Source organism: Gossypium hirsutum, chromosome A11, assembly GCF_007990345.1.
Source record: "Gossypium hirsutum isolate 1008001.06 chromosome A11, Gossypium_hirsutum_v2.1, whole genome shotgun sequence".
Lineage (NCBI taxonomy): Eukaryota > Viridiplantae > Streptophyta > Magnoliopsida > Malvales > Malvaceae > Gossypium > Gossypium hirsutum.
The window spans coordinates 36,080,741-36,095,550 of record NC_053434.1 but is presented as its reverse complement, the minus strand read 5'-3'; the positions used below and the strand labels follow the sequence as shown (position 1 = coordinate 36,095,550).

The following is a 14,810-nucleotide window of genomic DNA, read 5'->3' as shown; positions in this document are numbered from 1 at the left end:
TATGTAATGAATACTGAGATGACTGAATTGAAGCTTGAATCAGTGCCAATAGTCTGTGAATTTCCAGATGTATTTCCAGAGGAATTGCCTGGGTTGCCTCCGAACAGAGAGATAGAGTTTGCCATTGATTTGTTACCGGGGACTGCACCGATCTTGATTGCTCCATATAGAATGGCTCCGACTGAATTAAAAGAATTGAAGGCTCAGTTGTAAGAGTTAACAGACAAGGGATTTGTGAGACCGAGTTTCTCTCCCTGGAGTGCTCCTGTATTGTTTGTAAAGAAGAAAGATGGCTCAATGAGGCTTTGCATTGATTATCGTTAGCTCAATAAGGTGACTATAAAGAACAAGTACCTGTTACCGAGGATTGACGATTTATTTGATCAGTTGAAGGGGGCAACAGTGTTTTCAAAGATCAATTTGAGGTCCGATTACTACCAGTTGAGAGTTAAGGAGTCAGATGTGCCGAAAACTGCCTTTAGGACAAGGTATGGACATTATGAGTTCCTTGTGATGCCTTTCGGCTTAACTAATGCTCCAGCTATATTCATGGACTTGATGAACCGAATCTTTCGACCATATTTGGATAAGTTTGTGGTAGTGTTCATAGATGACATCCTAATCTATTCTCGGGATGAGTCTGAGCACGCCGAACACTTGAGAACCATATTGCAGATCTTGAGAGAAAAGAAATTGTTTGATAAGTTTAGCAAATGTGAGTTTTGGCTTCATAAAGTCAGATTTTTGGGACATATAGTCTCAGGTGATGATATTCGGATGGATCCGAGAAAAATTTCCGCGATCGTTGATTAGAAACTGCCAAGGAATGTATTCGAGGTTAGAAGCTTTTTAGGCTTGGCAGGGTATTATAGATGTTTTGTCAAGGGATTTTCAATGATTGCCTCTCCTATGACTAAGTTGCTGCAAAAGAATGTTAAGTTTGAATGGACTGATAAATGTTAGCAGAGTTTTGGAAAGCTGAAAGCATGATTGACTGAAGCACCGATTTTAGTATAGCCCGAGCCAGGGAAGGAGTTCGTAATTTATAGTGATGCATCATTGACAGGCCTTGGATGTGTACTGATGCAAGAGGGTAAAGTGTAGCTTATGCCTCGAGACAGTTAAAACCGCATGAGAAGAACTATCCTACACATGATTTGGAATTTGCTGCTATTGTCCTTGCCTTGAAGATCTGGTGTCATTATTTGTATGGTGAAAAATGCCAAATTTTTACTGATCAAAAAAGTTTGAAGTATTTGATGAATCAAAAGGATTTGAATCTGCGATAGTGGAGATGGCTTGAATTATTGAAAGATTATGAGCTAGTGATTGATTATCATCCGGGGAAAGCGAATGTAGTTGCTGACGCCTTGAGCAGGAAATCTCTTTTTACTTTGAGAGCCATGAATACGAGGTTAGCATTGTCTGATGATGGGTCAATATTGGCAGAGATGAGGGCTAAACAGTTATTTCTCCAACTAATTTGTGATGCTCAAAAGAATGATAGTGAGTTGCGAACCAAGAGAACTCAGTGCGAATCAGGTTACGACTCAGATTTTCGAGTTGGACCAGATGACTGTTTGATGTTTTGAGACAGGATATGTGTACCAAAAAATGATGAATTGATTCAGAAAATATTACATGAGGCGCACAGTGGTTGTTTGTCAGTTCACCTTGGTAGCACAAAAATGTATAATGATTTAATGAAGTTATATTAGTGGCCAGGCATGAAAAGGGACATTTCTGAATTTGTAACCAAGTGTTTGATCTGTCAACAAGTAAAAGCTGAGCATCAAGTGCCTTTAGGATTACTCCAACCGGTGATGGTACCTGAGTGGAAATGGGATAGGATTACCATGGATTTTGTAACCGGATTGCCTTTGACTCCTAAAAAGAAGGATGTTGTCTGGGTAGTGGTTGATAGGTTAACAAAGTCAGCTCACTTTATACCGGTACGTACCGATTACTCACTTGATAAATTAGCTGAATTATATTGCTGAAATTGTGAGGTTGCACAGGGTACCTTTGTTTATAATATCAGATAGAGATCTGAGGTTTACCTCGAGATTCTGGAAAAAGTTACAAGAAGCTTTGGGTACAAAATTGAATTTTAGTATCGCGTTTCATCCACAAATAGATGGTCAGTCAGAAAGAGTAATCCAGGTACTCGAAGATATGCTTAGATGTTGTGTTTTAGAATTTGAAGGCAGTTGGGAGAAATATCTACCTTTGGTTGAATTTGCCTATAATAACAGTTTTCAGTCGAGTATATAGATGGCACCATACGAAGCCTTGTGTGGTCGCAAGTGTCGGACTCCTTTATATTGGACCGAACTTAGTGAGAAACAGATTCACGGAGTTGATTTAGTTAAAGAAACCGAAGAGAAAGTAAAAGTAATTCGTGATTGCTTGAAAGCTGCTTCAGATCGACAAAAGTCATAAGCAAATTTAAAAAGAAAAGATATTGAATTTTAGGTGGGTGATAAAGTGTTCTTGAAGGTGTCACCATGGAAGAAGATTCTGAGATTTGGCATAAAAGGCAAGTTGAGTCCGTATTTTATTGGGCCGTACAAGATTATTGAAAGGATTGGACCAGTGGCATATCAGTTGGCTTTACCGGCAGAGTTAGAAAGAATTAATAACGTGTTTCATGTATCAATGTTGCAACGTTATCGTTCTGATCCTTCACATGTGATTTCTCCAACAGAAATTGAGATTCGATTGGACTTGACCTATGATGAGGAACTCATTAAGATTTTGGCTCGAGAAGTGAAACAGTTGAGAAAGAAAAGCATAGCTTTAGTGAAAGTGTTATGGCAAAGACATGGAGTAGAAGAGGCTACGTGGGAACCGGAGGAAGCCATGAGAAAACAGTACCCAAACCTCTTTACCGGTAAGATTTTCAGGGACGAAAATCCCTGAAGGGGGAGAGTTGTAACAGCCCGATTTAGGGCCAAACAGAACAGTGGTTTCGAAACCACTAATCCGAGGTTGAAAATTTTATGACTAGGTGTTTAATTTGATGTTTAGGACTAAATTGAAATAGGCGAAAAATGTGTGTTCTAGTTCATAAAGTACTTGATTGAAATGGGGGTTTTAAGTAGAGGTCCTTAAATGGAAATTAGACCATTATACTTTATATGGACAAAAATGGGCATGAATAGGACAAAATTTTAAAGAAAGGTCTTAAGGGTATTTTTGTCATTTGGTAATTAAAAGAAATAAAATGGGAAAAATAAGCCAAAATTTTGTCCATCCATCTTCTTCCTTGGCCGAAACTTGCATGTTCACCATAGCTAGGGTTTTTTCCAAGCTTTCAAGCTCAATAGTAAGTGCATTCAAGCCCCATTTTTAATGTTCTTTACATTTTTGAAATCCTCGTAGCTCGGTCTACCTATTTCTACCATTATTTCGAGTTAGGGTTTATGTTTAAAAATTTACCCATGAATGATATGCATGTATTTTGATGTTTTATGGTAGAAAATGAATGTTTGAAGTTAGGAGAACGATCTTTTCTAAGCGATTTTTAGCGAAAACGAGCAAAAAGGCATAATCGGTAAAAATACCTAATGTTCATAAGTACATGTTAGAGTGAGAATTTAATGTTGTCATAGAAGAGAAAAATGTTCAGCATGTCATAAAACATAATAATAAAGGCTGAAATTAAACTTCCGAGTCTTGGGACAAAATCTCAATTTTGTAAAAGTTAGGGGCAAAAACGTAATTTTTCCATAATGTGATTTTTGGATTGAAATAGATAGTATGAGTGTTAAATGAGCTAAATGTGTTTTTATAGATCAAGAAAGGCATGGAATCGACCTCGAAACGGGGAAGGAAAGGATTTTGAACTAAATTGCAAAATTTCCATATTTTGCACCAAGGTAGGTTTATATGTAAATAATACATTATCTTTATTTATGTTTTTATATTTCAGCATATTTTATATATTGTAGCTAATTTTGAATCATAATCGACTATTGGAAGAATGGAAATAAGTATTAGAAAGTGAAATACTTCCTCGTTGAACCTTCGGAATCGAAAGATATAGATGGTATGTAGCTAGGTCACATGTATGATGCTAAGTGCACATCATGTGTACAAGAGAGCTACAAGATACTATGTGGTAGTTAGGTCACATGTGTGATACGGGATGTATACCATGTAGACAAGAGAGCTACGGGATAAATGTAGCTAGGTCGCATGTGTGGTTCTAGGTAAGGACACCATGTAGACAAGAGAGCTACGAGATAAAATGGCTAGGTCACATGGGTGGTACTAACTGTTCATGTTCACCATGTGTACAAGAGAGCCGAACTATGTGATGGGTGGAACTACGTGCTGAAACCACCAAGCATCGGGGACTCGATCCGAAGTATTTAATGGGAAAATCGACTAAATGAAATTATTTATGACCTTGTAATGTAAGTGTAAGAATATACATGTGTAACGTATGAGTAATAAGCTCGATATGTGATTGGAGGTTGGAAAAATTGTTAAGGATAAGCAATCAATGCAACCAAAGTGTGAAAGATCAAAATTGATAATAAAACTGTTTGGACAGTCGCAGTGACGTGAATTTGAAAAATCACCAAAAATAGTAGGAATTTAATTAGAGGCTGAATGAGATATGAAATTAAAGCTTAATGAGTCTATTTTCATGTAAAATAAACAAGGAAAGTAAAATAATCTTATATTTTGAGATATTTATATTTTTGTGAGACTTGTTCAGAATGACTATGTGATCCCCTTTTCTGACTTTGAAAAATCATTAAAAATTGTACAAAAATAATTAAGAATTTATATTCCTAGATTCCTTATTGAGTCTAGTTTTAAATGAAACAAATTTCATGGCTATTTGACTTTTTTACAGGGAGAAAATCAATTCGTAGTGAACAGAGGTCAGATTAGTCGAGCTGTATAATAGGGAAAACTTTAACTAATAAACTGTACTAATTGGCTGGACCAAAATTCTAGAAAAAATTTATTAAGAAGTAATATGAGTCTAGTTTCAGGAAAATTTTACGGATTTGAATTTCGAGTTTCGTAACTCGAGTTATGATTTATTTAGTGAACATGATGCAGGAGGGACAGCTTGATCAAATTGGAGTAAATAGTGAAATTAAAAATAGATATAATTGAGTTATTTTGTAAGCATATTAGATTCCTTATTTATTATTTATATACTTACTTACTTAGCTATAAGCTTACTTTCTTTTCTTTCTTTTGTCTTATAGTGTCGTCCAATTAGCACAGGAGTTAGAGATCGTTGAAGATCTGCCCGCACTATCAATACTTTTGGTATTTGAACTAAACATTTTGAATTATGGCATGTATAGTAGGCTTAGTTCTTTTGTTACGTGTCATAATTGCCTAGGTTAAAATATTGGTTACAGTATTTGACCGATTATTTTGTACAAAGCCATTGAAGTTGGCTAATATTGTTAAAAGCATATGTTATAATGATTCATGATCTAATTGGGTGCCATATTTTTGTCTCAGTTTTATTTAATGGTACGTGTTATGTTCTGGTAATACCTCGTACCCTGTTTCGGTGTTGAATGCGGGTAAGGGGCGTTACAATATGGTTTGGTAAACTTGATGTTTAAGGTTCATTTTAGTGCACACAGCCTGGACACAGGCTGCCACACGATCGTGTGCCATACATGGTTTAAGACGGAGCCCACGACACGACCGTGTGACCCATGTCAGTGAATTACACGGGTAGAGACACGGGCTGGGAGACGGTCATGTGTCCCAACTTCAAATGCCGACACGGTCTGGGCTCTGTCACACGGCCGTGTGAACCTTGCATTTCAAATTTTCGTGTTTTTCTCAAAATTTTTTATTTGTCTTATTTTGGTCCCTGAATGTTTCTAAGGAAATTTCATGGCCCCGTAAACCCGAATAAAAGCCCATTTGTATATTTATTCTATGATATGTTCTATGTTTATAAATTAATTTAATACTTGTTATAAAAATAAGACAAATTGTTTGTTTGGTTCCATAACATTCAGATCCTGAATCTGGCAACGACGACGGGATACGGGTGTTATAGTTTGACATCGATTTGATAACTGCTATGTAATGATATGAAATTCCAATGTTGGTTTTGTGTTCTTCTATTAATGCTAATATGCTATATTGTATTTGCTATTTATGATTATTTAAATAATTATTCGACTCACACTAAGATTTCATAAGCTCACCCCCATAGTGTTTAACTTTTCAAGTAAACCTCGAAACTAGGACTAGACCCGGTATTCAAAGAATCACCTTGGACACCGAAATATTTTTAATAAGTATTAATCAGTCTCTATTGGTTTTGGTTTGTAAATTTTTAATTATTTATGGTCTATGGCTTGGTAACTTCTCATTTGAGGATTTTTGCATGCATGGATTACTCAAGCATAATAACCGAAAAATGCATGATATCGGCCTTAAGTAAAATTTGACATTGTTTCCTAATTTCTGTTGCATTGCAAAGGAACCATTTTTGAAAAAAACAAATTGATAAGGTAATTAGGTTTCCAAAACGACTTGAAAAATAGTTTTTTTTTTCTGGTGCATTAGTTTAAAATCGAGTTTTTATAAAGAAGAGCGACAAGCAAATGGTTTTTTTCTAAAACGATACTATCAACAATAAAATGAATCTTAAGTACAGTTGACCTAATAAATGAATGTTTTAAACTAACACAAAAGTACAACTACAATTTTTCTCTAAAATGAGTTTATTTAAGGTTTTCAAAAGTAACGTAAGTTAGCTTAGCCATTTCAGTGGCTAATGTAGCATTTTCAATCTAGCCATAACGTCTAGGCCGAGTTTGGGAGATTACATTATGTGTACAAAATTTTAAGATTTATCAGGCATTAGAATGCCCCCGGTTAACCTCAGGATTAATGCTTGGGCGTATTGTTCTTTGACGATGTCGGTCGTGTCCTTAGGAAGATTTTTGAAATTATTTTTCAACCACTTTATATCTATCCGACTACTTTAAAACTTATTCGACACCTTTCCCAAAAATGTCTCGCAAATGTCCTCTTTACCAGGAATGACCATTGATCCCGTAACGACTGACCCATCTATGGTAAACCGAGTTGTAAAGCTATGTCCTCGAGTGTGATTGCACACTCACCACATGGAAGATGAAAAGTGTCTTAGGCCTCCATCCTTCCACCAACACGTTGATGAATGTATGATCGAGTTTGCAGCCTGCGAGCATACGAGACGCATGCAAGAATCCTGCGTCTTGCAAGTAACCACAAATTTCGATGTCTGAGCTCATTGACAAATTATGTATGAATCCCTCTAAAACGCGATCATCTGTCTATTTATGTTGTCAGAATAAAATAATTTAAACTATTTGAAAAAATTAAAAAACTTTAAAATTAACTTAATTGAAAATAACGAAATTTACAATTTCTCCTTGCTATTATCGCTTGAGTGGCGGAAAAATATTTGTCGTCGAAACGAATCAAAGTGCTTGTTATTTGTGAAAATTTAATCAAAATGAATATACAAAATAATTAAATAAAACTATAATATTTTTAAACAAGTAGGAAAATTTAGAACAAAACTTGAAAAAATTGAGAGAGTTGAGAGAATTGAGAGTTTAAAGAGAATAAAAAGTGAGTGAAAAACAAAAAATATGCTAATATTTATAGGAAAAAAAATTATTGTTGGCTCTTAAAAAATTTCATTGTTATCAATGTTTAAAAATTGTTGGAAAAATGACTATTGGAGGAAAATACAAATTAAGCACACTTTCCTATTCACTGTACATGAAACACACTCAATTTAACACACTATCACACTTTCTCCCACAAAATGGCATACTTCTTTTCAAAATAAAGGCCTAAAAAGTCTGATTTAAAAGAAAAAAAAATCGCATATATCAACAATTTAGCCCATGGTGAATTAATCCAAATAAATAAGCTATTCAGTAATAAATGGCATCAGCATCACAAAGGGCAGTCTGGTCTAGAGTTGACTGGTGTTTTAATCGGTTCACTCCTTCCGGTTGTTCCCTATCTTCATTATGTTTTCAATCAAAGCTTCCTCTTTCATCTATCAAACAGAATTTCATACTCCCAAATTTCCCAACCTTAAACCCCCCCAAACCGTTTCCCCATTGTTCACCCCTTCACTCAAACCAAATAATCTCTCTTTCCAAACAACCAGGCTTCATTCTTCCTACAACCCCATTTCCATTCTCCCAATCAAACTCCCTTGCGTCTCTCCCAAGACACAGTTTTTCAATTTTTTCTCGGAAAAAGTTGTTGTTTTCCTTGTTGGGTCTTTCATATTTTTGGGTTGTTTCAGTGCTAAACCATGTTTGGCTCTTCCTGCTCAAGCAACTACCAGTTCTAGAGTAAATTTAGAGGGGAAGAATGAAACCCAGAAGGGAAAAAGTGAGGAAGAGGAAAGGTATGAGAAGATTTTGGAGAAAGAACCCCGAAATGTTGATGCTTTGAAAGTGCTTTTGTATGGGAAGATTAGGAGAGGTAAGACTCAAGAAGCGGTGGAATGTGTGGAGAAGTTGATTGATATTGAGCCAGATGAGGTTGAATGGAGGCTATTGCAGGCTCTTTGTTATGAGATGATGGGGCAGCTCAGCAAGGCTAAAAGACTGTTCAAGGAAATATTGGAAGAAACCCCTCTTTTGCTCCGAGCTTTGCATGTAACGTTCTCTAATTTGGTACATGATTTCATTTTAGATATTGATTTTTATTCTTACTTGGTTCATATACTAATGTTCTAACATTACTCCGTAGCTCCATTGGAAGACTGTTTAGAAGTCACCTTAATACGATACTTGGAGAAAAGTTTTACTTCAAGCCATTGATCTTATAGATGGAGGCCTTGTGAAGTTTGAGTTTTGTGGATTGATTGTTTAGAGATGGCCTATGTCTAAAGTTGACTCAATTAGTGAAATAAATCCCAGTGCTACGCTTCTTAGTAGTATTATTTTCATAGTTCTGGCTAATGACTAGGGACTGGTTGTTTTGATAGACAATTATTAATTTGAGGTGTATCATATGCCGCCTTTGATTATTTGTTCAACTTGAGTTTCCTCAGGTTGATCAGATATTTGATTTTTCTTGAATAACCCCAGTTCAAAACCACTATGTTAAGCTCTCGTTTAAGGATTATGGTCACTCTTAGAATCTTGACTGCTAGTTGATATTTTAAGAATTATGATTAATCTTGGAATCTTGCCTGCTTATTGACGTAGAAATTATGTAATTTAAGAGTTCAAAAAAAGTAAAGAGAGTTCAGCTCTATGGAAAAGGTCAAGATTGCAGATAGTACCAAACTCATGGTACATCAAAGATAAGTTCTGAAATGCTCCTGTACCTGTCAGTTACTGGTAATATTCATTATAAAATAGCAACTTACTAGTTTTCTGAAAGCTATAATTGTTTGATTTCTGCTAGATTCTGGCTACGTCATTACCTAGTTTTTCCATTCTCTACTTTTGCAGTGTAATCCACCAGGTTGTTTGTATGATCCGAGTATGCATATTGTTTCTTGACAGTGTTATTTCTATATCTTCATTGGACTGAGGTTACTAATTGCTATGCAATACCTTTGCATCTACTGTTGCTTTTATTTAAAGATTACCCTTATTTCTAGCTGCCTGGTTGTAATTTTTGCAACATTCTGGTAGCATAGTGCTATATTCATGGATTGCTTCCTAATATTCTCAAGAGTATGTATGGATTTGATTTCATGTTTAATTACATAGTCTTTGAGCTTTTGTTGAGCTAGGTCATTAGTTCAAATCTTATCAGAAAAGTTGGAAACAAAAAGTAAATAAGAACAGAAGAAAAAGAATATAGTAATACTTATTGTTCACTGGTTTTTATAGGGTCTGGCTATGGTGATGCACAAAAATCATGAAGGTCCAGCTGTTTTTGAGATGCTTAATGAAGCTTTAGAAGTTGCTGTTCGTCAACAGAGAGTCACTGAGGAAAGAAACATAAGAGTTTTAATTGCACAAATGCATGTTGTGAAGGTTTCTTCTTAATCAATCTTCGCTGCTCAGTTTGACAGAACTGCCGGATCTTTAGCAATTGCAATGCTTTTTTTTTTTCTTTCTTCATTTCTTTCCCCCTGGTGGGACAAGGGAAGAACTTCATTAAAATATGTACGTATACTTATACATATATGTATATGTATACGTATCTGCATATGCATATGCATATGCACGACTATAAATTTCATTTAATTTCATTTCTATGCATATGATATGATATCTAAGAAGTTTCATGTAGTTGCTCTTTGCTTTTTTATCAAATCTTTTATCATCATGAACTTATTAATAATTGCTTGCAGGGGGAATTGGAGGAGGGGATGAAGAAATTTCAAGATTTGATAAATGATAATCCTCGAGATTTTCGGCCTTATCTTTGCCAGGTAAGGTTTTATTAGGTTTATGATGTATTGCTAGCTGTTGCTAAGTAGTTTAGGAAAAAAAGCTTGTTCAGCCATGACTGTTGGTCTTCGATAAAGACACTCATAAACTGGATTTTCTTTAAGAAAAAATAATGGACCTTAAGTAGAGTCATAGAAATGGAGAATATACAAAATCGAACCACCATTAGTAAATGGCTAATTATGGGATTTTGTGGACAGGGAATTATCTATAGTTTACTTGACAAGAAGAAGGAAGCAGCTGAACAGTTTGAGATATATCAGAGTCTTGTACCTGAAGAATTTCCGCAGAGAAGGTTCCTTGATGATGTTGTACTGGAAGCGAAAACCAAATCTCGGAAATGGCTCCAAAAGGATTTTAAGGCTGAGTTCTCATACAAGAAGTAAAGAATGGACAAATCTTGCTCTAGTTGTTGATTTATCTAGAAGGTTTTTCTCTTATTAAAATTTGGTCAATGGTTCCACAAAGCACAAAGTTCGGAATTTCATTTTTGGTTCAGAAAGGCCACACAGTTTGGGATAGAGTAGAGTTGCAGATGCCTAGATCTACTGGCTGCATGGGGCTAAACCGCAGCTTAGAGTTTGGAATTTTGATAGCAATGTACTAATTGGTTTGCATGCTGGTGTCATCATCTGCTTATCAATCCCTGGATTTTGCAACTCAGTCAAATGTAATCTGGACTTGGAGAGCCAGCAATACCATTTGTTAAATTGAAGTGTCCAATTTGTATAAAAGGCTCTATTCAACGAGGTCTATTAATTTACATTACTACAGCCCCAAATTTCTGCCCTCAAGTTTTGAAATATAAAAAAAATAAAATGATTGGAGCTTAAAAATTAGGATAAACTACTTTTATTTTAGAAATTAGTATTAGCTCATGTGTGTTGTACGTGGGATTTAGATAATCTAATTTATTTCAAAAGAATTATAAAATATAATAATTTATTTGTAACTTGTCTAAAATAGATATAAGTAAATTAAAAAGGGTAAGTTATACCAATAGTCATTCAATTTTGGGGTGGTTGACAAAATAGTCAATTTATTCAACTTTAGGGTAGTTGACAAAACAGTCAGTTTAACCATTTTTATTTGGCATCTTACTATGTAAACGACCTCAATTTAAAACCCCAGTTGGGTTGGGCAATAAAAGAAAAATAAGAAACAAAGTAAAAGAAGAAGAACAAAAAAGAAAAAAGAAGAAGATGATGAGGAGAAGAAGAGAAAAATGAGTTTGTTGTAACTCATGCTCCCAGTGAACTAGAAAAATAAGCTAGGATGGGCAATATGAGGTTGTGGAAGACAGTGCTCCCAAGGTACCGAAAAACTAGTCGTCACTAAGTTCAACAACTTCTAACTTAGTTAACCCATCGTAATTTGATTTCGAGACATACCTAGATAAAGAATTTGCTTTTAAAGCAAGTTTCAATAAGTTAAACAACAGTTTCGGTAGAAACCCAATGAGTTTTTTGTAACTCAGGTCGAGTCTCTTTAAACTCGTAATCTTAGTTTCGGTAAAAATGCACAAATCTCAGAAATCTCAATTATCTTTTACTTTTCCAGCATGTTTACAACATGGTTTCTCACTTCATCTAGGCTAGATTGCAAAGAGGTTAATATTGGCTTACTTTATCCGTACTTTGATGGAAAATTAATCACACCACATTTCTATTTTTTTATTAAGTATTATGATTAGTTTGTTGACTCCTATTTTTAGCAAGTTGGTTAGTCAAATAAGTTTGTTTAATCTTTATGGGATTATTCTGTTTTCATTAGTCTGTTAGTGAAGAATCTTACTTCGACGATTTAATTTCTCTATAAGCCTATATAAAGGCATAATTGTTGAAGTTAATAACAGTGAATTGATTTTGGTTATCTTCCTCTCTTGTGTTAAGTACTCTAAATTTTTTCATTAGTGGTATCCGAGCTAGGTTTAGAGTGTTTTGTGTTGTGTTCCAGATACGATGTCACAACATCTGAGTGATTCCGATAGATTTTTTCAACCTGCTATTCCTCGCTTTGATGGTCATTATGATCATTGGAGCATGTTGATGGAAAATTTCTTAAGGTCAAAAGAATATTGGTCTGTCTGTAACGACTCGATTTTGGGCCCAATCGGAACAGTGGTTTCGGGACCACTAATCTGATGTCAGAGAAATTATTTTTAATATTATTTTATGTGTTTTGGCATGATTATATGAGAGTATGAAAATTTTGGTGAATTAATTTTAGCGATTTCATGCTTAATTGTGAAAAAGGACTAAATCGCATAAAGTGCAAAAGTCCTATTTTGATAGCTAAGGATGTCAAATAGCTAAAGAACCAAAATTGGGGGTCTTTAAAGGGCAAATTGACCCCTTAGAAGCTGATGGTCGGCCATATGGTACAAGAAATTCAAATGGTCAAATGGGTAGGTGACTTAATGTAGAATAAAATATTACCCTAGTGTCTAGCCATCATCTTTTTCATTTCTTCCTTCTCTTCCACTGAAATTTTCAGCAAAAATGGGGTTTTTGGGAGCTTGAAATTTTATCAACTTGTAACCCTCACAAGAATATGATCTTGATGGTTTTTCTTGGTGATTTTTGTACTTTTAGAACCTTTGTAGCATGGGTTTTCAAATAAAGGGACTATTTTGCAAAATGATTGAAAGTCTAGGGTTTTACCATGAGAGTGTTAATGTTTTTTTTTTGAAATTTTATGGAATAAAATGAGTCATGGTTGTGAAATAAACAACTTTTGTGAAGTAGTTTTCATGGAAACCCTAACCAAGGACCATTTTGTATAAGTTGTAAAATAGTTGATAAATGTATGAAATAATGAGAATTGTGGGCTGCTCCTAGTATAAAAAGTATTCTTCTAGGCTTGATTAATGAGAAAATGTGATAAAAATCGATTTTCGGGTCTAGGGGTAAAATGGTCATTTTGTGAAAGCCTAAGGGTAAAATGGTCATTTTGTGAAAGCCTAAGGGGAAAATGGTCATTTTTCCCAATTATGAATTGTTGAGTACCTAGATCAATAAAATGATTAAATTTATGAACTTTTATCATTATAGATCAAGAATTACAAAATTTGGGCCTAGACCGGGGAAAAGCAAAGCTAGCGGACTAAGTCGAACTAGTCACCTACATTTTGTATACCGAGGTAAGTTGTATGTAAATAATAAAACTACATTGTCATTATATGTGTTCGAATTGATATAGCATAAATTGCTTGTTTGTGGAAATGATTATGTATGATGAATATTGAGATAGTAGAACTCCCATTTGAACCTTAAGAAATAAATCAAATATTCATGCCATAACATTCGGATTATTTGTGTGCCAGTGTAAGACATGTCTGGGACATGCAACATCCACATTATAAGAGCTAGTGTAAGACCATGTCTGGGACATGGCATCGACATTGAGATGAGAGCTAATGTAAGAAATGTCTGGGACATGCATCGGCCTCGAGATGTAAGCCAGTGTAAGACATGTCTGGGACATGCAGCGGCTACGAGATGTGACAGTGTAAGACCATGTCTGGGACTTGGCATCAGTACAGATATGTGAAAACTAGTGTAAGACCATGTTTGGGACATGGCATCGACTTGATGGATGAGCCAGTGTAAGACCATGTTTGGGACATGGCTTCGGCATTATACCCTATGTTTGAGGCTTAGTGAATATCCAATAGCATTCCAAATGGTTCAACTGTGAGAGTTACAGTTTAAGCTAAACGAGAAAGGTATAGCCATGTTGTGAGTGGTACGGGTACCTTTTTGAAATGTATGAATTGTGAGCTCAATATATGCCATGTGAATTGTATTGGATAGTGATGAGTAAGTTGTGCTTATGCCTACTTTTGTATTATGAGCATGATGATGAATGGTAAAGTTTTTGTTATATTTATTACATGCAAATTACTAATCTTTATGCTTACTCCCTCTCCTTTCCATTTTCTTATAGTGCCGCCTAATTAGCTCGAGGATCATTGAACGTCAGAGGCATCAATTACACTATCAACCAAAGCACTTGGTATAGTCAGTTTTATTATTTGGAATATGGCATGAATAGGGCTTAGACTTTTGAGTTTTGTGTCAATGTTAATTTGGCCAAATGTGTTGGCTTGGGATGAATCCCTTCATTTTGTATAAAGCCTTGGATAATGGCTAATGTTCGTTATTGATATATGCAATTGATGATATTTTCATGGATGAGTAAATTGCATGAATGAGATAATGCCTTGTGTGGCTGATTAGACCTTGTATTGTTGTGTGGATTTGTCATGTTAGATGTGATGTAGGTTAATGCAAGTAAGGGTGGCAAAAAGGCTTGGTAAATAGCCCTATTTTGTCTACACGGACGTGTGTTTTGGCCGTGTGTAACACACGG

General features: G+C 35.2%; 1 protein-coding gene across 2 annotated transcripts; it reads left to right on the top strand.

Annotated features, from left to right (window-relative positions):
- Positions 1 to 7,922: 7,922 nt before the first annotated feature.
- Positions 7,923 to 11,199, top strand: LOC107901693 (protein SLOW GREEN 1, chloroplastic). Of its 2 annotated transcripts, none has more exons than XM_016827788.2 (4): positions 7,923 to 8,678; positions 9,870 to 10,016; positions 10,337 to 10,417; positions 10,637 to 11,199. In XM_016827788.2, the coding sequence occupies exons 1-4, from the start codon at positions 8,037 to 8,039 to the stop codon at positions 10,820 to 10,822; spliced, it is 1,056 nt and encodes a 351-aa protein (XP_016683277.1). In that variant the 5' UTR covers positions 7,923 to 8,036; the 3' UTR covers positions 10,823 to 11,199. The 2 variants fall into 2 exon arrangements, with proteins under 2 accessions (XP_016683277.1, XP_016683269.1); XM_016827780.2 differs by having other exon boundaries at positions 7,951 to 8,696.
- Positions 11,200 to 14,810: the final 3,611 nt, after the last annotated feature.